Source organism: Ptychodera flava, assembly GCF_041260155.1.
Source record: "Ptychodera flava strain L36383 chromosome 3 unlocalized genomic scaffold, AS_Pfla_20210202 Scaffold_26__1_contigs__length_13983176_pilon, whole genome shotgun sequence".
NCBI lineage: Eukaryota > Metazoa > Hemichordata > Enteropneusta > Ptychoderidae > Ptychodera > Ptychodera flava.
This window is the reverse complement of record NW_027248280.1, coordinates 4,763,165-4,788,112: the sequence shown is the minus strand read 5'-3', so window position 1 is coordinate 4,788,112 and position 24,948 is coordinate 4,763,165. Positions and strand designations below refer to the sequence as shown.

General features: G+C 36.9%; 1 protein-coding gene across 1 annotated transcript in view; it reads left to right on the top strand.

The window, feature by feature from the left end:
- Positions 1-20,833, top strand: part of LOC139126113 (26S proteasome regulatory subunit 6B) — a 28,256-nt gene extending 7,423 nt beyond the window's left edge. The window contains exons 4-9 of the mRNA XM_070692164.1: positions 2,678-2,824; positions 3,557-3,760; positions 9,777-9,944; positions 10,845-10,921; positions 14,667-14,891; positions 18,692-20,833. Of these exons, the coding sequence (XP_070548265.1) occupies positions 2,678-2,824; positions 3,557-3,760; positions 9,777-9,944; positions 10,845-10,921; positions 14,667-14,891; positions 18,692-18,805 (935 nt within the window). The 3' untranslated portion in view covers positions 18,806-20,833. The remainder of the gene's footprint in view (positions 1-2,677; positions 2,825-3,556; positions 3,761-9,776; positions 9,945-10,844; positions 10,922-14,666; positions 14,892-18,691) is intronic.
- The last annotated feature ends 4,115 nt before the right edge of the window (positions 20,834-24,948 follow it).

Genomic DNA, 24,948 nt, shown 5'->3' with positions numbered 1-24,948 from the left:
TAAACTTCAAGCTACAGACACACATTCATTGACTGTGATCCTGATAGGCAACATTATAATATGTGTGCTGCCCTCTAGTGTTGAGTCTAGCAGTACACAGGTTTTGAGGAACTGACTGACATAGAAGCTTGTAAAGGCAAATAAAGCAACAAAGTAGAGTACAGTGTAAATGCACTACGTTAACAGAGAGCTAGTCGATGAACTGGATGAGTGAAAGAATTATTAGAATAAAAAACGCAAGATTTGACTGTTCCAAGGCATGTTATTTGAGCACTGATGATGTTCTCAACATAATTGGCATGTCAGAGTTTGAAAACATGTGTCTTTGTCATTTGTATGAGATAGTTTTTACAAAGGCTCTTAACACTGATCAATGTTATACCCTTTCAGTTTGAGGCTTGCCTAGCCAGACTGATCAGGGTACATCACTGTATATGGTAGACTAGAAGCTGCTTATTCAGCCAGGGACTGTGAAAGAATCCAGGTGTATTTGAGCGATTAAATTTCTATTTTTTGACCTTGATAGAAATGCAAGGATTAACTCTGGTATATCACGTTTTTTTTTTGAAAAATTTTGAAATCTCTTAACCCTTTGCAGTCCAGAGCGCCCTCAAACGCCCTATGGGGGTGCGGCCAAAGCGCCCGAAAGCACCCGAACATTCCAGACTTCCGGGTCGATTTGAAAATGCGGGAAACGTAACGGTTTTCCGTGATGAACGTATCATCATTTTCGGATGACGTACTAAGCAAATGTTAGGCTACATTTTCCCGCTCATAAATATACAGGTTGCCATTAAAAGTTTTTGCACAAAATCGATCGGTGTTTTCTCAGACGCGTCGCTAAGTTTGAATTTTAAAGTTTTGTTTACGTCCTACCGTAGCGTCAACCCTCACTAAAAAATCACGGATGTCGGTCGCTCGAATACCTAAATCATGAGAATTTTCCTTGACAATGACAAAAAGGAGGAATTTGAAGGCCTTTCAGACGTAGACACAGTGAGTGACATAGACGTTGGCGAGATCGATGCAGCGCTACGGCAAATACTCCAGTTTTAGGACTTCAAACTGTAACCGGAAGCGCCCGATATCTTGCGTGAGATCCATCGTCGTCCCATGGTATAAAATTTCGATCTTCCGAATTTTCTGGTCGCTGAATCTGGCCCTTAGCATCGTTTAGGTGTCGGAGCTCATCCGGTAGATTATTTTTTCTGTTGATTCCGTTTTCAAAACGTAGAAACAGTGAGTGACATTGACGTAGGTGAGATCGATGCAGCGCTACGGCAAGTACATGCTGCATGCAAACTATAACCGGAAGCGCCCGATAAATAGTGTGAGATCTCATAGGGTCGCCTCGTGGTACAAAATTTCGATCTTCTGAATTTTCTGGTCGCTGAATCTGTTTCTTATCATAGTTTAGGCATCGGAGCTCAGCCGTTAGATTATTTTTTCTGTTAATTCCGCCGCCTTTCCGTCAACAAGTTGTCGATGAAATCAACCACTACGCGACTCTGTGTCGATGGCCCGGCGCCGACGTAAACCAGTACTGGTATGAGACGAAGGTTGATGAAATGCGGGCGTTCATAGCAAAATATTTTGATCGAAATTCACACCATGCCAGATGTAAACGACTACTGGTCAACAGACGACAGATTACAAGTACCGGGGATCGCAAAAGTAATGCCAAAGAACCGATATCAGAAGTATTTTCATGTCAATGATAATGAACTCGATGTGCCCGCCGGTGACCTCAACCGTGCATGATCGTACGTTCAAAGTTCGACCTCATCTTGACCTCAGGCGTTCAATTTTCTTTTCCCGCAAATTGTCATTTCGCAAGCTGTCGATTGATTAGTCTATGATAAAATTCAAAGGCCATATGATGCAGTACATGCAAGCCAAGCCAGTCAAGTAGTATTTCAAAGTTTAGATGCTTACTTGTCCCCTTAGCGGATACTGTCTGAGCTTCGATCCCCATAATTTATTGGAAAGAAAGGCGGACGTACACGGTACAGGCGCCAAAAAGAGAAATATCGTACCCTCATTTTTTTGAATTAAAGACACTTTATAAATAAATACTTTTATTTTGTTGTAAATTTGATAATTTTGTGTTCGATATTACTTTTACTTTATAATACGTTTAAAAATGATGCAAATATTTACTCAATGTGCCATGAAATTTGCACAAGCTGGTTGATGATATATAATAATATGTACGGCAAATTCTCGTCTCTATGATGCTACAACAATTGCAAAATTAGAAAAACATTGATTTTCAAAATAACATCATGTAAAAAAAGAAGAAACACTCAAATTATGTGTTTTGTTTATTTTTATTTCATCTGGGACTTCTTACCTGAAAAGGAAAGTGTAAAACTGCGCAATAAATCAGCTGCCAGCTTCATTTGATGAGGAAAAGTGTCAAGAAATTTTCTTGAATTCCCCATAAGCAATATATCATTGGAAAGGAAATTTTATAAGCTTTAAAACAATTTCAGGTTGCTGTAGTCAGTTTTGAGCCACTTTATTACAAATTTGGAATAAACAATACACTGTTAATGATTACAGAATATTTTAATTTTTGAGTGGGGAGTTCTGGTCTCCACTGTACATTGTTATGCAAATGAGCTGGGCTGCAAAGGGTTAAGAGAAATGTAACTTCTGTTTGTCTGTTTTGCAGGTTCTAACTACTATGTACGTATATTGAGTACCATAGACAGAGAGTTGTTAAAACCCAGCGCCTCAGTGGCACTACACAAACACAGCAATGCACTGGTCGATGTACTCCCTCCAGAAGCAGATAGCAGCATCACTATGCTCAGTGCAGGTAAGCGTGTTATAGACGGCACAGCTAAGATGTTTGAGTGAGGTACAAAGAGAGAAAGAAGAGGGTAAGGTATTTGAAAGAAAGGGGAGAGTGTAGGGGAGGGAGAGAGAGATGGAAGGTGTACGTAGGATGGGTTTTAGGGAGGGAGGGAAGGAGAAAGAGATGGTGAGAACTGTTGAAGGAAGTTGGTGAAGTTCTATTGTTATGGGTGTATGCTTTGTACAGTACAATGACAATTTTATATAGCCATTGTGTACCTACAGAAACTATATCCAAATTTATTTACCTACACTTCCCAATCTTAAATAATAAGAGCTAGTGATGCTTCATATGTGAATATTCAATATCGATGTTTACTCATATTTTGATTGTTGTGGTGAAAGTCACCAATGCCACGTTAATGAATAAATGAAAGTTATTTTGTCACCCTGGAAGTGTTAAGGGACATGATGACAAAGACACTGTGTGGTCAAGAGAACTTTGGCAGCAGTGCAAGATAAACCAGGAATTTCACAGCTATCACAGCAGCAAGCCATTCACTATACTCAGTTTTTAAAACCTTATTTTGCCAGAAATTACTAACAAGTGTATGTTTATTTGTTGGAAAATAACTCGATAATAGTCAGTGTGACAGTCATTTAACTTGTACTGTTGGAATGAAGGACAAAGAGTTAACAGCAATTTTTGATCTTGAGAAATGTAGGGTCAAATATTTGTTGTTCTTCATTGCAGATGAAAAACCAGACGTAGCGTATTCTGACATTGGGGGCATGGACATGCAGAAACAGGAAATCCGTGAAGCTGTTGAACTGCCTCTTACTCATCACGATTTATACAAACAGATTGGCATTGATCCTCCGCGTGGTGTCCTCATGTTTGGCCCTCCAGGATGCGGCAAGACTATGTTAGCAAAAGCTGTTGCTCATCATACAACAGGTAACATTCCAAACTGTATTATCCTAGGCTCTGTCCCTTCTACTGCCATGGTTTGGTCCAAACTCATTGTTCTCAATGGTGATTGTTGACATGTTTACAGGGAATGGGGTAAACAGTTATTGGTACTACAGATGCTAGTGTGCAGGACTGAATGTTGAGCGCCACCAGTGTTCAGTTTTGCTATACCATTTGTCTTTTCAGTACAGTAGTGCCAATACTTAAGTTACTGGAAGTGGGTTCAACTCTGCCAGCGACAGGCATTTTCACTGGCATCTCTGTGTTCAGATTGATTTCATCAAATCAATACTGGTATAATGTTGGATTATAAGTGGATAAAATGAAAAGGGAAACCCACTGTCTTTCCTTTTGACAGGTTCAGAAAGACAAGACTGTCTGTTTATCTTCTGCCAAACAGGTTGCTTTACCCTTCCACTGTGTCACATAATTGTTTTAGGATTGTTTTTGAAAAAAATTCATACTGTATGTATTCATACACCAATTCAAGGACAAGAAGCCACTTTGCTGCGTCAGAGAGTTGTTCTGTGTGTTTGTGCTATCTATATTGGCGTATATAGTTGCTGTGTCATAAACCATTGACTTATCAACGCACAGCCAGACTGTAATTCTCCTTTGAATTTTGCAGCAGTGAGCAAAGTGCAACTGTTACCCTTTCATCACTATGGTTTGGCCCAAGCGTATTGTTATGTATGGTGATTGTGGATCTGTGTACAGGGAAGTAGGGTGACCAGAGTGCTGTAATCATTCCGACCAAAATTTTAGTGCAACATTTTTACCAACTTTTATGAATTTTTCTGTAATTAGTCCCCACGGACACCGTCCGGGGGGACTTATAGGTTTGGTCATGTCCGTGCGTGCGTCCGTGCGTGCGTGCGTCCGTCCGTCCGTGCGTGCGTGTGTGCGTGCGTCCGTCCGTTCACGCAGATATCTCAGAGATGCAAGGAGCGATTTCATTCAAACTTGGTACAAGGATTACTTCATATGTCATACAGATGCACGTCGATTTGTTTTGTGATACGATCCAATATGGCCGCCAGGCGGCCATTTATTACGATTTTTTCATGTACAAAGCCATAACTCAGACATGTTTCAACCGATTTTATTCAAAGTTGGTACAAGGACATTGACCAATGTCATAGATATGCATGTCGATTTGTTTTGTGATACGATCCAATATGGCTGCCAGGCGGCCATTTTATTACGATTTTTTCATGTACAAAGCCATAACTCAGACATGTTTCAACTGAATTTATTCAAAGTTGGTACAAGGACATTGACCAATGTCATAGATATGCATGTCGATTTGTTTTGTGATACGATCCAATATGGCTGCCAGGCGGCCGTTTTATTACGATTTTTTCATGTACAAAGCCATAACTCAGACATGTTTCAACTGAATTTATTCAAAGTTGGTACAAGGACATTGACCAATGTCATAGATATGCACGTCACTTTGTTTTGTGATACAATCCAATATGGCTGCCGTGTGGCCATTTTGTTACAATTTTTTCATGTACAGAGCCATAACTCAAACATATCTCAACCGATTTTATTCAAAGTTGGTACAAGGACATTGACCTATGTGATACATATGCACGTCAATTTGTTTTGTGATACAATCCAATATGGCCGCTAGGCAGCCATTTATTATGATTTTGTCATGTACAGAGCCATAACTCAGACATGTTTCAACCGATTTTTTTCAAAGTTGGTACAAGGATATTGACCAATGTCATAGATATGCATGTCAATTTGTTTTGTGATATGATCCAATATGGCTGCCGTGTGGCCATTTTGTTACGATTTTTTCATGTACAGAGCCACAATACTCAGGCATATCTCAACCGATTTATTCAAAGTTTGTACAATGACATTAACCTATGTCATACATATGTACGTCAATTTGTTTCATGATATGATCCAACATGGCGGCATGGCAGCCATTTTGTTACAATTTGTTCATGTCCTTTGGACACGTACGATTTATTCACCAATTTTATTCAAACTTAGTGCAAGGACATTGACCTATGTCATACATATGCACATTGATTTGTTTTGTGATACAATCCAATATGGCCGCCGTGTGGCCATTTTTTTTCCCGATTTTTTCATGTCCGGAACCATAACTCAGACGTGTATCCAGCGAATTTATTCAAAGTTGGTACAAGGACATTGACTTATTTATACATATGTATGTCGATTGGTTTCACAAGGTGGTCAAATATGGCCACATGATGGCAATTTTGTTATGGTTGTTTCATGTCGAGAGCCATAACTCTGGCAAGTCTCAACTGATCCTATTCAAAGTTGGTACATGGACATTGACTTATGTAATACATATACGGTACATGTTGATTTTTTAAACAGTAAGATCAAATATCGCTGCATGGCAGTGATTTTGTTACAGTTTTCTAATGTACAGAGCCATAACTCAGACATATTTCCACCAGTATCATTCAAAGTTGGTACAAGGACATTGACCTATTTCACACATATGCTCTTCAATTTGTTTCACGTCATGTAGCAGTAACATGTCAATTATTGAAGTTTTGTAAGTAGGCTGATATGTCAAGAAATACTGCACCAAATTTCATGAAACTTTGCACAGATGTTAAGCTCACATTGCTTTAACATTGAAAAAGACATTTATCAGTGTCATTTTAATTAATTTGTAATTGCATATGTAATGAACTTTCCTAATTAGAGTGATATAGCCACAAATTAATACAACGTCAAATTTGATGAAACTTGATACAGATGTTGATCTCATAGTTTGTTGTAAATACTGCGTCAAACTTCATGAAATATGGTACCAGTGATAATCTATTAAGTATTAGGATTGTATGCAAAAATTTTTGCAACACCCTGTTGATTAATTCCTAGTTGACTCATTTTATGAACTTGAAAATGGTGGCCTACATTGGTTTTATGTTTTCATCACCATGGAACTCATTCTTGGCCATTGAGTGCCATCTGTATCAAAGTATTTTTATCACAGACCTAATTAATGAAGAGGACTCTATCCTCTCTGAGGACTTGTAATCAAAGTACCCATTAACAAGTGGGGACTGTGTCATCAACGATGACTTGTTCTGTAATTCTTTAGAAAATTTGGACTAATGGGATAGCACTTAACACAGACTCTACGGTAGTTTTAGGTCAAAATTTTGGGGAAAATCTGAAAAAAATGTTTGAACCTGAAAGTCTGGGTTATATTCTATAAAGGTTACAGAAATTGACTTTGGCCCTACCATGACCATGGTTTGGGCCCGACATGTTATTTTTCTGTCAAAAATGTGGACTTCTAGTCTACTTCTACATGTCGTAATAAATTGCGTATCAGATGCAAGAGGAATGTTGCATTATTATGGGAATTTAAAATATAGCAAGGATTACTGAATTACCCTTTCACCACCATGGTTTGGCCAAAACTGATCATCAGTGGTGTGTGTGGATCAGTTTACAGTAATTTGGGGTGAATGGGTTAAACGTTAAACAGTGAGCACTGGCATTTTGGGTCATTATTATCCTACACATTATCATGGTGTGAAATTTTGTATGTAAAGTGGAAGATACTTTCAATTGAGAGTTAATATTTAGACATTTTTTCCAAATACTTCTCTAAAGTTGTCAGAAAAATGCCGATTCCACCAACTTTCCGTCACTCATGATGGAATGAGGACTTCCAATACTTACGCAAAATCCAGAAGTGATGTACATGATTTATGACACAGTCCGCTAAACTAGCTAGAAGAAAATGGTATTGCCATGCAAACGACAACGTAGCATATGGCAAGAGGTGCTGACTTGGTTAGTTGGTTACAGTTTCAAGTCAGAAAATCCAATCTATGAGTATGACTTACAGTCTGAACTGACAGAGAAGGTGCTGAATCCAGTCTACAAAATGACTTTTCATGCAGTAACCACGATGCCGACGTCCCTCTTCCGATCTGTGATATATCCTGTTTGTCAACGCTGACATGGTGTTGTTGCAGTCGTTGTATGATCATGCCAACTACAAGAGAATGTTGCTGTTGTAATGAGATACAGATGCACTTTATTATGTGATCTAACAGTCATAAGTTGTTCATGTGTTACTGGATAGGAGACTGGCAAAAGTCTGGACTGACACAATTTTGTATTGGTAGACACGCAAATTTGCTGGCTTTGAAACGGGATACACAATTTCACAATCATAAACTTGACACATGGAATGAGTAAATGTTATCTGTGAAAGTGAGCTCAGAAGATATCAACATTAAATTGGCAAAAAGAAAACTAGTTATCATGTTTGTTCCCGCAATGTGCAGTAGCTTGATCCTGTGTAGGACTGTGAGATTTTCGTACGTTTTATGCGACACCTACCGACAGAGTGCATGCAAGTTGTTGACTGCTACGCAAGTCACTTACTTCACTTTCAGTTACATTTGTCAAAGCAGATGGCTCTTTTTGCCAGAGGTGAAAGTGAATGAAATCATCGAAATATTGTTGCAAGGGGCATCAGTTTTGTCATTTGAAGGGTGTGAAACTAGGCAACTTTCCACTTGTATTGTATGATTCTGTACATCACCAAAGATAGCCATAGTTTGTACAGTGTGTGAGCAGTCAAAATAGTCCAATATACCCAACCAGTAAAAGTATGAGTAATACACGAAACAGGAAACATCTCAGATTTTAACATGATATCAAACTGGAAATGGTAACACATGTCCAGAGAGATTTCTGATTATGCCATGGTCAGCAATAATTTCTCACAATTGTTATGTGTATTTCTCCCTAATCCCACCCGTCTTAACTTCACGCACGCCCATTTCCATTTGGCCAAGATTGCCATTCAGTTAGAAAAGGAAAGGTGTCCATTAAAAACAAGTTTAAAAAAAGTGATTTTATCAAAGAAATAACGTACTGATTGGGGAAAAAACCCTGACTTTGAAAGTATTAGATGTATGTGCCATGAAACAGGAAGTTTTAAAACTTTGGTTTTAAAAACTTTCCTGAAAGAAACTTTCAGTCATTCTTTCTCATAACTTAATGTAAAAATCTAGGGTCGCCGCGCAACGTTTGGAATCCTAGAGAAACAAAGTACGGTAAATTTACTGACATTTAGGATTTAAAATGGCCACTCTGTTGACTCTATGCTAAACAATTGAATTTTTAACTTTTTGGAAAAACTTTTCCCTTCACAAGAGTGTGAAATTAGTTCATACTAGCACTGGGCCACAAAGGTGTCATAAAATGTTTGTCTAGGAAGGTGTGTCCTAGAGGGGCATTCTATCTCAGTGAATTTAGGAAACAAAGTGGACTAAGAATGTATGGGCAGTGTACTTTTGTGTGATAAATCTATCCCTGTAGGATGACACTTACATACAATTCTTTGAATACATGCTTTGAACGTGATGATTTTCATGAAATGTTACGTAGACTTACAGCTCAGTCAAAAGAAATTAAATCACTTTGATATCAAAATTTTAACTGTCACTGTACATTGTTTAGGGTAAAATTCATTAATGAAACACCCTACATTCTGAACAAGCATGTTTCTTTTTGAAAAGAAAACGCTGACTCTGCAGTTTTTTTTTAGTATTCACCAACTCTGCCGCCCCCATATTTCGTTAATTAGCAAAAAGTGATGCATATATATTTTATTATCAATCATGAAAACACGAGCAAAGGAGAATGTAAAATTCAACAATCCAAAGAAATGACAACTGCCCATCCATAAGAAATTAATAAACTTCCATGAATTTATATTTTTACTCTCGTTTTTAAAATCCAGATTTTCGATGTAGTCCATACTGATATACAACATGAAGAGTGGAACTACCAAGGGTTGTTTTGGAATTGAAAAATGCATGATTTTATGATGTAGAAATGATTTACACAAGAGGAACTGGCAGACATTTTAATAATTACATGTGATTTCCTTGTAAACCTGCGAGATGATGATTTTCACAACACACATCAATCCAAATCTAATCAGCTCCATTGTCTGTTTCAGCTGCCTTTATCCGGGTTGTCGGATCGGAATTTGTACAAAAGTATCTCGGAGAAGGTCCTCGCATGGTGCGGGATGTCTTTAGGCTAGCCAAGGAGAATGCGCCGGCGATTATATTTATCGATGAGATCGATGCCATAGCCACGAAAAGATTTGATGCACAGACTGGAGGTGAGTACACAGCTCAGAAACTGAAGTATTGTTTATCTGTGTAGATTATAGCAGAGTAGGAAAGAGCTGCCTCCCTCTTTGCTTAGGGCAGGTGTAATTTTTGCAGGAATGTGGAATTTTACAATAATACCTGCCAGATGAACAGACAGAAAAAAATTTCTGTATTTTGGTTTTGCTGAGATAAGGGATGAGTATATCAAGTTGTCAGTATGCAAGACATAACAATAGTCAGGGTAAGGAACTATTTCTTATGGGCCTAACAACTTTCGTATCTGACTTGTATTTCCCCCAAATTTCTGAACGACTTTTGTTTCCTGAGACTAAAAAATTCATCTCTCCCAAGAAGATGAATCTTTAGCCAGCTTTACGCCATGACTGCCTTGTATACTGCATATTTCCGGTGCGATGATGAAGTATTATACACCTTTGAGTGCAGGGAAAGTTGAAGCAAAAATCTTGTATGTATATGTAATATGTTTGATTTGAAGAATAATAATGGTATAAAGTATAGTCAAGGGGTTAACCTGTTGAGTGCTGTAATTGTTCCCATCAAAATTTTAGTGCAAGATTTTTACCAACTTTTACGAATTTTCTGTACTTTTTTGATAATTTTGGACCAAATGGACATAATATATTTCATTGGCTACAGTTTGTTATCAAAATTTTGACAAAAATCTGAAAAAAATTGACTGGAGTATATTTTCTATAGGAGACAAAAATTGACTTTGGCACTCAAAAGGTTAACCCTTTGAGCACCAACGTGAATTGTTATGAGAAGAGGAAGTTGTCTGCATAATAGTTGTTTGCAGTGTACATATGTCTATCATATTGCAATTGAATAATGCTCCTACAGACCTCTATTTTGTCACTGACTCTCAATCCTTCTTTGTTGATTTTTAGCCGACAGAGAAGTCCAGCGCATCCTCTTAGAATTATTAAACCAGATGGATGGTTTTGATCAAACGGTCAATGTCAAGGTAAGGGGTCGATATAAACTATCGGTCTGCCACAGAACTTCTTATTTCCATGACCATTGCATCATGGGTAATGCCCCTTCATCTATCTCTGTGTTTGCTTTGGTCTTAATAATCTGCACTGTAAATCACTTCCCCATCTTCCAAGTCAGTAAAAAGTACTATTTCTCCAAATCTGTACAATTTTCAATTAACGTGGCATTGTAGCATGTTTTGTCAGTGAAAATCAAATTTACAGTATCTAGGCATTCAGGGGCTTTCAATTGTTCTGGTCTTTGTTAAAATGCTACATGGGACATGTTATGCCTCACTGCTTTAGCCAACTTGACCTGATGACGACATGTGAACTTGACAGCATAAGGGGTATTTGTGTCACTATCGCACAAAATTATGCCCTACATTGTGTAGCTCACTTATTAAGGTAGTATGCGTCTTGAAAGTGAAAAACTTAAACTTGCTCAAACTTTCCTTACGGAATCTTTCAATCATTCTTTTTCAAAATCAAGAATAAAAATCAGCAGTCATCGTGCTAAATTTGGTGTTAGAGAACAAATAAAGGAAGACTTACAGATATTTAAAATTCAAAATGGCCACCATTCCTGTGTTAACTCTATGTAGAAAAATAAAATTTCAAATTTTGAAAAACTAAGCCGTTTAAAAGTTTTCTAACACCAAGAGCTTTAAAATGAACCCCCCACAAGTGGTATATCAGAAAAGAATTGTAAAAGTTTGAGTCTGAATATCTGTCCCCAGGGCGTGATCTACCTTAATTATTCAAATCATCATAATTGCATTACTCCTTTCCTTCTCTTCCTTCCTGATATCTGTGTTTCATTGTTTTCAACCGTCACATATCCATCATTATCTTCTCCCTGCCTCAGACAGTTTCTCCGGTTCACTTGTACTTTGTATGATTGATGAGAACATCGTTCTCTCTCATTGCAGTCAACTGAAAATGAAAAAGGTGATTTCACTTGTGAAGGTTGATAACAATCACTTGCGTGGGTGGACAGTTGTCTAAGTGATGTCTATGTATGCCAAGTCATCCGTGAGAAATCTTTTTAAAAAAGGGGGCGGATATCATCAATTCCATTGCAGAATTTTTCGTTGTCAATCAAAACTTTGCCTTGAATGTATTACTATCTGAGTATTAGTTGTTTTGTGTGCAGACGTTTTCATAGCTTTGCAGGGGTAAACAACATTAGCTGTTCTTCCAGACTTTTCCATTATTGATGGCATTTTATCGCAAAAGAAAACCATGACTGCTGACAGCAGTCATATTTCAATGGTTGAACCATTTGGCGAAATTAAGTTGTGTCCTCTGTTAAACAGGAAGTTACAGGACCGTAGGCGCGCAATGGGGGGATAACTGATGACGCAGCCATTTGCAAATACTGGGTGGGAGTTTTTCAATTCTCACAGCATCACTTCGACCGTACGATAAATTTGAATAATCATGATGGTCACTTTCGGGACATATGCAAGAGCGGTCAAATAGTCGGACAGGGAACACATTTTGAAATATAGGCATTCTCTGACAAAAAACCGGAACATTTTGTCAGATTATTTTCGACTCAAGGTTAGTCGGTACGTATTCACAGACATCATTTGCAAGATTCAGTGACAATGAATGCCTGAACCATGGGAAAATTATGGGATTCTGGGACCAAACACGGCACATCTGATCGGTAGTATGGCTTTTTTACATTTACATAGATTTATGATAATCCAGCTTTTATAGGGGAAGTTCCTGTTTAAGCATGTAGTGGTCGGAATGAGCAGGTCGTATGTACTTCACTAGAGAATAGAAAACTGCTCGTGTCTGAAATCGTCACCAAAATAATTTTGATAACCCAATAAAATTCTTAAAATCTACGTTGATAGCTTGCCAGTGTAACTTGACAGAGACAGGTTTGACAAATGGAACATCCATCAGATATGTCATTTGATTGGGAGATCAAGTATTCTGCGCTTTCATATTGAAAACCTTAAACTTTTGCACAAACTTTTTGTCCACCTGAAAAAGCAAAGCATTTTCTGTCGAAATAAAGAATAAAAATCAGGGGTTATTATGCAAAATTTTGCACTGGAGAAACAATAACCGAATACTACAGAAATGCTACCATCCCCCTGTTAACTCTACAGTGAAAAATTAAAATTTTTGATTTCTACAAAAATAAGCTGGTAAAAAGTGTTTTACTTCATGAGGTTCAAATAAACCCCCCATCTCAAGTGGTAGGCCAAAAATGTACAGTAAAAATTGGAGAGTCCAAATATCTGTACCTGAGGTACACTCTGCCATAAATTGCATAGTTTGTATGATTCGTGCCATATGCTTGTCGGTGTATTGGCACATAGAAATACATGGCAGTATCAACAGGTTGGAACAGTGTACTTTGGTATTGTGTATGCTGAACGTTACAAAGAACCATACGTGTTTGCAGCTTATATACAACAAGTTGCATTGATTGTGTGCAGCTTGTCTCCAAGAGTATGGCGCATTGGAAAATTGAAAAATCATTATTTTTTTTAATCTGATTGGACATACCATTTCCTTCCATTGATTCCTTCAATTGCCACCGTTTAATGAAAAACTCAGAAATGAATACATTCGATTGTCATGCTATGAACATTTGTTTAATCTGTTCACGACGGTTCACCTCACCTGCTGTAGACAGGTCCGCTATCCCCATTTATAACAATGGCTATGGACCAGACTATGCTAGAGAAAGGGGTGAAGTTTAGCCATATACTCTGCATTGGCACCCTAACACCTGGAAGAAACTATTGTTTGAATATAGGGTAATAATTTGTCATAAAAGTCCCATGTAGCTGTTACTTTCGATGTACTGTATATTTCTTTTGTTCCACTGATAATTTATAGGCCATTGTTCCACACACCATATTAGACTGCAGTGTTCAACTTTTCAACTCAGGCTGTATATGTGTCATGTCCGCTATTATATTGCGGAGGATATGATTTAATCTAGACTGAAATTAATTCATCATCAATTTATGAGCAACCTTGAAAGAATTGAATTGTACATTGCCAGAGGAAAGGGTATTGTCAGAAAACATGAAAAAAAAATGGGGTGAAATTCTCCAACTTCTTGACCCATAAACAGATGGAAATTCATACAAAGAATGTTTTACTAGAAATGTACTCTTACTTTTCCAGAGATGTTAAAATTTCACTGTTTGAAATTACTGAAATAAAAGAACATTAACCCTTGAGTGCTGTACTTTTTCCCACCAAAATTATAGTGACACATTCTACCAATTCTTATGAATTTTTTGTAATTCTTTTGAAAATTTTGGACCAGGTGGACAGTACTTATCATAAACTCCAGTTTTTGGTCAAAATTTTTGGAAAAATAACAACAAAATGTTTGGACATGAAAAAAATTGTTTGGGTTATATTTTATACAGGCAACAAAAATTGACTTTGGCACTCAAAGGGTCAAATACAAAAAAAAATCGAGTGTATTGTAATTTATGGGAGCGCTTTTGAAATTTCAACATGCTTATGGAATAAGAGTAGGACTAATGGATTCGTTATATTGAATGAAAAAAATGAAAATATCATCAAAATTACATCTCTTGTCCTTTTAATCTTCTTTAAGCTGTTCACCCCAATTCTCTGTGGATAAGTCCACATTCACCATTGATAACTCTTGGTTCCAGGCCAAACCATGGTGATGAAAGGGTTAGTTAAAATTTTTCATTTTTTCCGATTTTTTTCTGACAGGTCATCATGGCAACCAACAGAGCTGACACACTTGACCCAGCGCTCCTGCGTCCGGGGCGCCTGGACCGAAAAATTGAATTCCCCATGCCAGACAGACGACAGAAGAGGCTCATCTTCAGCACCATATGTAATAAAATGAATTTATCAGATGAGGTAGATCTGGAAGATTACGTAGCAAGACCTGACAAGATATCAGGTGCAGATATCAACGCTATCTGCCAGGAAGTAAGTTAGACTGAGTGATTACACTTGCTATCACAGTTTCAACTGACAATATTTCAGAGGCAGCCAAACAGCCTAGGCCTATTTTAAGAAATTGTAACCAACCGTGCTTTTGAGTGTAAATATAGCATTTACAAGAATTTTGGGTGAAATCAACTTTTGGTGGGGAAAGTAACAGCGGTTCTCAAATGCCCTCCCATCATAATTTTAACCCTTTCATCCCCATTTCCCTGTGTAGAGGTCCACCCTTGCCATAGAAAACAATAAGATTGGGTCAAACCATAGTGGTGAAAGGGTTAAACGCTTCCACTCTCACCCACATTACCACCTCCTCTTCCCAATACTAAAACTCCACAGTGCCCCTCCTCCCACCATAAGAACCCCCAGTGCCCCACCTCGTAACAAACTTCCCCACTACCCTCTCATGAACACAGGATTTTGCGCTTCCCTGTAAAGTATGCTATCTTTTAAGTTGATTAGGATTTCAAAACAAAAACAAAAAAATTCCCTGTCCTCTGACATAAAAGAGACGCCCTGTTCCCTGCCCAAGATGCGCCTTCACACTGACATTAACAGGACCTGTATCATCATTGAAAGCACAAGGTTCGTATGTACATAAGTCATTATTACAAGAATATTCCTGGGATTAGATTCACACAACATGTACTCGTTGGCACCAGGTTGTAAATGTATATGCCCTCCTGTCACTGAACCATTTTCAAACACCTTTTGTCTCAAACACAGTCCTTGGCTGCCCCTAATTTGTGGTCAGCGGTACATATTTTGAAAACCACATAATATCCATTCACATACCATTGATAATCATTGAATAGGCAACTAATCAAAACAAAAACATGGGTTAAGATTCCAAGTGTGTGGCAATATATAGACATCTGTTTGTTTGACTGTTGTTACTCATCTATTTTTGAAGGACTGATGACCTTTGACATCTCCACAGTACAGCTTGTCAACACAGAGTTTACAAGTGAAAAATGTGCTGTTATTGTTTATATTTGAATTAATTTGTCAACAAAAAGAATGCAGTCTTCACATGTAGCTCTAGACCAGCTGAATACCGTGCCAGTGTCTGAAAATGCTTTGGGGAGTAGAACAAGAAACTGTAGTTGATATTAAAAACAAAAAATGTTGAGAAAAACCATCCAAAAGTCATGAGTACTGTCCCTTGAAGTTAAGAATGGAGGGTACTGATATTGTGACAACACAACCAGACAGGAAACAGGGCCCAGTGATCAAATGCCCACACATCCAATTACGAACCTTCATCTCACTAGTAATTACCCAAGCATAGAAAGTCTTGAAAAAATGTCTCATGACAGGAAATGAATAACTACAGCAGTGTGTCTGATTGTATGTGTATATTACTCTGTTCACCCCCAATTCAAAGTAAACAGGTCCACAGTCACAACTGATAACAGTTGGTTTGGACCAAACCATTACAGCCAAAGGGTTCCAAGGCCCTTTGGCCACAGTTATACACACTCATCCAATTACGAAGCATCATCTCACAGGCATGGAAAGTCTAGAAAGTGTCACATGACAGGAAATGAATAAACTACGGCAGTGTGTATCATTGTATGATTCTATTACTCTGTGGACTGCTTTGATATTATTATAAGACATCAATGAAAATTGACTTCATTTAATATTGGAAATTATTTCCTGTTTGATTATGATGCTATTATTTTATTTCCATTGTGGTGGATTGTATGTATGTGTGTGTATATTATAATATATATAATATATATATAAAATTTGGCCATTCATATATATAATATATATATATATATATTATATATATATATATATATATATATATATATATATATATATATATATATATAAATTTGGCCATTCATATATATATATATATATATATATATATACACACACACACACACACACACACACACACACACACACACACACACACACACACACACGCGCGCACACACATGAATATGTAACTCATGTTTTTCTTGCCAGTAGAGTACAGACAATGCTAATGCATTGTAGGGGAGTATTAGACTAGAAATACAATACTCACATACACAGAGTGTTAGTTACTCTTAGTGTAACACATTCTGTGCACACTCACACACTGCTACATAATGTACTGTATGTCAATGAAATTTTGCAGTGATTTTGCTCATGACGTTGATGATCACTGGCAATAACTGATCGAAGGGTCTTAATTATTGCACAGGATTGTATTACTGTGTTGCAAGCCTGATATTAGTACAGGGCGCTCTGTACCTATTAGCCAACTTTGAGGTGGAAAAGTTTACGGCATCAATTCCAAAACTTACATTGATAATTAAGAAGAGATGAACAATACTGTAACTAAATGGAGTTTATTGTGCTTGTGTCGTTTGTGTGCTCTCTTAAGTGTATTCTTTTTGACTTCAGAAATCTATATTATCATCAGTATATATAGTGCTGACATTCCGAAATTTTCTGATATTCCTTCATTGACTCCAAGAGTTCCGAAATTCTGAAAGTCTAAGGGAACACTGTTTGACAGCGGCGGTGGAAATTGTCATCTTCTGCCAACAAACATATTTCTATAACTAGGTGTGCAAATCTGAGTATGACTTCCTGTGACCTTGAAAAACTACAATAGGCAAGCAACAACTTGGGACACTTGAAATGACTCATGTTTCATGAGGTTGTCACACATACTGAACATCTATCAAAGTCATGCCATCCCCTGAAAATGAAAGATCTGTCATTTAACCCTCTGAGTGCTGTATTTTTTTCCATCAAAATTTTAGTCCAACATTTTCCCAATTTTAATGAACTTTTCTGTAATTTTTCTGATAATTTTGGACCAAATGAACACAACATTTCATTGGCAACAGTTTTTTATCAAAATTTTAGCAAAAATCTGACAAAAATTGACTTAGGTAAATTTTATAAGGGTGACAAACATTGACTTTAGCGCTCAAAGTATTAGTTTCTTGATGTGAAAATATGAACTTGACAAATTGATGATATGTGATTAGACAGTTCCTTCTCAAGTGTTGGAATTATACAGAAGTAATGTGAAAATGTGCATTTGATAAAAAGTCAGTCCGAGTATCGGTGTTTTCTATAGCTTTGAATAACCATGAGGCAATAAATTTACATAATAATAAATAATTTGCATAACCATTATTCTGAATTGGAAAGCAGTATTGCACTACATTGATGGTGGCTGTTACCTTTCAATTGAATTTTCATCAATTTTCAGCAAAAAACCAGTCATTTTTCTTCTTTTTCTCTCAAGGATATTGAAATACTGAGTGTTGGCCACTCAAGCACAAAGCACTCTGTACAATACAAGATATAATAAATTTGTGACAAACAAATTCTTGGAATGACATTCAGTTCTCAACAATAATATTTTGCTTTGCAAAATATGCAGGATGTGTGGACAAGTTTTAACTCTGCATTTCAAAGTGATTTTTCAAGGATATCAAAACATTGAATTTCACGAACAGAACAATATGCTACACATGAGAATACATTACAGGTTTCAGCTTATGAAAGCTTTAACCCTTTGAGTCCTGTAATTTTTCCCTCCAAAATTTTTGTGCAACATTTTACAAATTTTTATGGATTTTTCTGTAATTTTTTTGGTAATTTTAAATCAAATTGACGTCAAATTTCAGTACAGTATTAATCAAAATTATGGCAAAATTCTAAATAAAATTGACTTGTGTATCTTATTTAAAGGCGGCAAAAATTGACTTTGGCGTTGAAATGGTTAATTGAATCTCTATCTCTGTTTTTGTCTTTTCAAGGCTGGCATGCAGGCAGTCCGGGAGAACCGCTACGTCATCCTGGCCAAAGATTTTGAGAAAGGATACAAGAGCAACATCAAAAAGGATGAACAGGAACACGAGTTCTACAAATAGATCAGCGTTTCCTGTCTTTCAAATGATTCCTGGGACTTGTAGTGACCAGAGAAGCCTGTCATTTCCCCCCTGACACCGTCATCGTTGAATTCTTCCAAGCTCTCCCAGCAACCATTTGAATCTGCTCAGTGATATGATTTTGTAACACAAAGTATCCATTAAGACAAAACTGAAGAATGTGTGATCCGTAGCAAGCAGTGTTGATGATATTTTGCATTGTCCTAGGGGGTATTTTGTATCTATTTATGATGAAAGACACCCTAACTAGACATAGAAGATCGTATGCTCTGTTCTTCAAGTGTGCCACTGTCTCCTGCACAGTTGAAGAATGCTGGGCCCATACTGATCTGTAGAACAATTTGACATTATCCCAGGGGGTATGTTTGTATATATGTACCACTGAAGGCACCTTCAGGCAAGTGTTTATTTCCACCATATGGAAGATGTGATCCAGTAAAATTCATACATGCCAAAGTTGCATTTCGTTGCAGTTGAAACTAAATCCCTTCTCCAAAAGTTCTCTCACAGTAACTCTCCTAGTTTTGATTGTAATTCTGAAATAAGATTTACAGCATGACGCTGCTGGCTTCAGCTGACCTTTGAACTGTGGAATATACCTGATCCATATGCAAATTCAAAAGTGCAAAGGTCAGCAGCCTTTTCAGCAAGTAGCTGTCAGTAGTGATACCGTTAGCTGGCTATTATGACATGGCAGACACTTCAGCAAGATCAATAAATTTTTGTGTGGCTATGTATTAGCAACAGTCATAACACTACAATCAAGACAAGGCATTCATTTGTAAAGTCTTTTCTATCATTTAGAAGAAAAACAATGTCAACATGTCAAAATACTGCACAAGTCGTAATACATTTGTCCTACAAAAAGAGAAGAAACACACCCAAACAAGAGAGTTAGGTAGATTCAAAGATACTGGACTCAAAAAAAAATATTGTTAAGCCCCCAAAAAGAAGAAAGGGTTTTAAGTGTTGAAGTATTAATTATTCACTGGGATTTAATTTCACATATTTGGTGACACAAAATATGCTACACCATAGACCCTCAAGAGTCTATGGCTACACTAATTACAGCGAAAATCTTAAGAAACACTAAATTCTGTTATTGTACAGACGAATGGGTGACTTTAAATGTCAGTGAAAATGCTTCAAGTATCAAAACAGTGAAGTCAAATTTGTGTTAAAATTGATGCTTGTATGAATTTTGCGTCTCGCAATGAGGAATTGTGTTCAGTATGCAGGGCATTAAACACTAGTATCTGTCGGTTGCATATGATGTGCACTGTGTGCAGTTCTGATTAGTGAACTTGTGTCACCTTGGTGCATTTCAGAATTACCATCAAAATATTTCTGGTCCATCATGGTAAAAGGATCCTGTGAGCTAAAAAACTTCAACACAAAGAAACCGTGTCGATCATTTTTGTAAGAGACAACGATGTAAAACAAACCTTTCTCCCCAATGTTTCTGAAGAAGCTACCATAAAAACCCTATTAAGTTGACCACCCAAATTTTTTGTCATCACGTAATTTTATTTTACCCTCATTAGTTTGACCACCAATGGAAATTGGAACGTTCTCAATCTCTAATAATTTGACCAAGCAATCGTGACAAGCTGTTTTGAACATTTTGTTTTCAATAAAATACACAGAACAATACAATGTACAGTGCAGAATATCTGAGTCAGACCTTCGATAAAATTATTTTGGCTTTGTTAATTTTCTAATAATTCAACTATTATTTTTTTCTGGTTGAATTGATAGGGTTTTTACGGTAGTGTAAATAAAAAAGCATCAATGCCGAGTCTGTGTCAGTTGTATTCTTGTATCTGCATGTATAACCAGTGTTATACAATGAGATCATGTCATTCATATAGCCTATATTATCTTCAACAAGTCTGTCACCACTGTAACATTACTGCAATGTCCCCTGCAGAATGGGGAAGACTGAAGGCTTCATTCTCTGTGTCAGTCTGTCAATGTTTTCAAAGAAATAAAGCAATGTTTTTTCTTTAATGAATTTCTCAGATGTCTTTATCCTATCCAATATCATGTTACTCTAAAAATCTCTTCAGACTGTTCACCCTGGTTTGAACACATCAGTGAAAGGAGATAGGTTCCAGCCAATGTTCATGAACTGTAGAGTTAAGTCTGAATGTCTGACAGACAATATTTACAGAGGCTAGCAAAATGGTTTTCTATTTGATTAGCAGCTAGTACAATATGAAGATAGAGCCAAGAGACTTTCTGTTTGAATTTTACCAATCCTTTATAGAATCTTTATCATGCAAGTACACAGACATTAACCAGTCCATTGGCTTAGAGGAATGGAGTCGGTGGGAAAAATGAAAATTGCATGACCTAGATGTATGGTCAAGGATGTATTCCAGCTGTCTTTGGCATACCTTAATAGATATACAACAAGTTGCAATGAACTTGACTGACTTGGACAATAAGAAAATGTCACCATGAGATTATAACATCACTTTGCCCAATGCAGTAAACCTTGATGTTTGATTCAAAGTCATAAACTCCCATGACTTTCCTCATATTTGAATGTATTTTATCACTGTTTACCCATCAAACTTACCAAAGGTGAAATTGTATTCATCATTAAAGGTATACTGTCACCTGTTCCAATTTTGCCACAGTTACCATCGAAAGAGAAAATCTAACCAATCACAGATTTTAAGCGGGTGGCCGTTTTTAAAAACAGCGCCCTCGCATGGGCATTTTGAATACCAAGAACGCCCCTTTGACCATGTATGGGCATATTTAGATTACAGGTGACTATATACCTTTAAACAAAAGATGCACTAGACAGTTAAATAAAAACAAGAAACTGTAGTATCAAGAAAGACACCATGTACATGAAAAACTTATTATGTTTTTTCACACTGGTAAAATGATCCATGTCGTGCCATTATCTTTCTCAAAATTAGCTCAAAAGTAGCTCAGGCCTACACTTTAATCCTGCATTTCCCAAATGAAATGTGCTGTTCAGTATTTGTCCGGAAGATTTATTCAATGAAAGTAAACAATGCAGAATGACTGAGATGTGTGTGAAATAGTGCTCGTAATGACTCGGTAGATTAATATATATAACAGCTTCCGATGAAAAATGAATTATGTAGGCGGTGTATAAAAAATGTATACTTGGTGTCATTGTCCGCTTCAGGTGAACTGTGATCTTGTATCAGACTGCAGGACTACCAGTACATTTGACTGTTATAGAAACTTATCAGCAAGTAGGTGGAGTCACAATTTAACAGGTGAACTTGACCTTGCCTGGTCATTGAGATCCCTTTTGTTAGAGCAATGCAATGTATTATTTACAAGGGAATCGTCTCTGCAGTATGTATGTTGCTATATGTTTGTATATGTATGTGTTTGTTTGCTTGTTTGGAAAACTCAAAGACTGATTCTAGAATGAACACTTTTGTACCAAGCTTATATCACAACCCAACTGTGTCGCTCCCAAAACAATTTTACTGAAAATGATGTCTTGTCATTGTGGGCATGTCTGTATCCGCACTGCTACACTTTATTCAATAATCTCAATTATTATTGCTTTGCGTAAGTTGAGGAAAGGGTTTTGATTAAAATGAAAAAGGATGTTATGCTTTATACTGGTGTGAATATTTGAGATGATCCCTAAATCAATTCTCTCTGCACTACATCACCACAATGGTAAGGAGTTGTTACTTGTTCCTACATGATTTTACAGCTTCCTCAATGGAAACAGCAGGGGCATCTAAAATCTTGGTAAGATGGGGCTTGACTATAACTTTTCTGCATGGTAGTCCATGCAGCTATCATTTCCAAAAATTAGCAGTCCCAAGAAAACAATTCTTGCAGTCCACTTACACCTTGGCTGATGATCGATTGATCATTATTTTTCAAATTTCACCAATTCTGCAAGCCAGCTTACATCCATTAACACTCCCTATTCTACACTTAGGTTTGATTCTATGACACTGGTGAACAAGTGGTAATCCCATGGGATAACTATTTCCAGAAATAAGTAGTCCCAAGGCCAGGGTTAGTTTTCCTCACAGACCAGAGCCCACTGCCAGTTTTAAACTCTGTTAGAGGTGTATGTATTCTTGGTAGGATCAAAGACATGGCAAATTGTTTCAATGGATTAAATATAAGAAGTATTAGCACTCACAATCCAAACATTGCATCAAAGCCACATTCAAAAGACACTTGTCATCAGTAAAAATACTGCCTTTTACCCTTTCTGGTAGAGTCATTATGCAGTCATTTCTACCATAGCAACAGGTGACTATAATACTAAAGTTGTTCTGTCTTGACTACAGGGGATATGTCATGTTATTAATATGTTTTGTTTTATTTTTAGTGCAATTTACATTCTGCAAGTTCTCTTTCTCTTCATTTCAAGGACCAGCAGCTGCAACTTTTGACGATTTTTTCATTATTTTTCTCTCGTATGTCAATGCATTGTTATTGTTTACGTTTGAAATCTAGTCTAGATCAGAATTCAATTTTTCAAAAATGACATTGCACTTTACACTCGTACAGGCTGAGTTGACAAGCTGAATTCTGTGTATATCAACACCCTTTTGGGAGTAGAGTAAGACGCCGTAGTTGACATTGAAAACAAAACTAGTGAAAAACATCAAAAGTTAAAGCTACCGGCCCTTTCTACTTTGCTCTCCTACTCAAAAAATCAGTTACTAATATCAAATCACCTGAACTAGTTTATGGTATCTAACTGCACTCTCGGATGGTGATTGTTGTGTACTGAACAAATACGTAAGTAAATAAATGAATATTGAACAGACTGTAAATACTGGGATGGACTTTCCGATCATGTTTCCACATCGTTGGAATTCCCAACACTCTAACATTCAGTAAGCATCAACTGTGAACAAGACAAAAATATTCTCTTGATACTGAGCAAAAATTATGTAATAATTTTTCTTTCCTTTCGTGTATCTAACCCCTAAAACTCAGTTCCTTCTATTAGTTCTAAGCATTTCTTGGCACGAAGAAAAAGCAGCCATATGCTTTGAGTCTTTTTTCTAGTCACTGCTTCATATATTATACAAAGGATGGCAGTAATATTATAATGATGAGTTGTCCTTGACCTGAAGTCCACTGAGTAGAACACACATCAGGTGATCAGTTCTGACACTGTCCACTGATATGATAAAAGATGAAAATACAAATTGTCATGTAAGGTTCAAGTAGGTCCTGACAGACATTGATGTGGGCTATACTCTTCGGAAGACTTATCTGGGATAACTTGTGGGAGATTTTACTCCTTTTGTACAGAATATTTTTTAAAAATTCACTCACCGCCTCTGTAGCTTTGCCAAAAAAATCCAAGAAACGATAATTTTTTTTCCTGTGGCCTAATTCCTGATTTTTCTCCAGTTTCCATGAACATCCATGACTTGTACTTCAATTAAATGCAGTTACAACTTTGATTTTTTACAAGCAATTAGTAATAGAAGTATTGTACAAAATGCTTATTAATCAGAAAATGGCACTTTTGGGTTACAAGAGAGCACTTTGCTCTGAATTTTGATGCAGGTTTACCCCGAACAGTGCAAACAAATAGTTTTTCTTAAAATTGGGAGGGAGGTCAAAAGTCTATATATTTGACCAAACACTGACTTCAAACTCTTTTTTTACAGCAAAATAATTAGTCAAAACTACAAGTACGGAGTCAAAATTGTGTTACAGCCAATTGTTTATATATTGCATCAAAAGTCTATAGTACAAAAGTCTACATGGGAGAAGTTCAAAGCCATGGTACATTGTAATGTACCAATGATGTGTCTCATAATCCTATACACCTTCCTTTTGATTAACATATTCTATATTTTTTTATATTAACTCTTGACTACTGTAATATTGTAAAATTGCCGAACTGAACATATTGTGCATACATGTATTGGACCTCGTTGGAATTTTCCATCCTTCAGGATATATTGTCTTTCATTGTGGCGCCGGAAATTTTTTACATTCAAGGTAACCAAGGGGTTAATTTTTAAAAAGGCATAGCCCAAATGATGTATTTCTTACACAAACTCAATTACCTTGTGCGTATATTCAATACAAATTACTATATTCACAAATCCACAGGAAACAGGATGTTT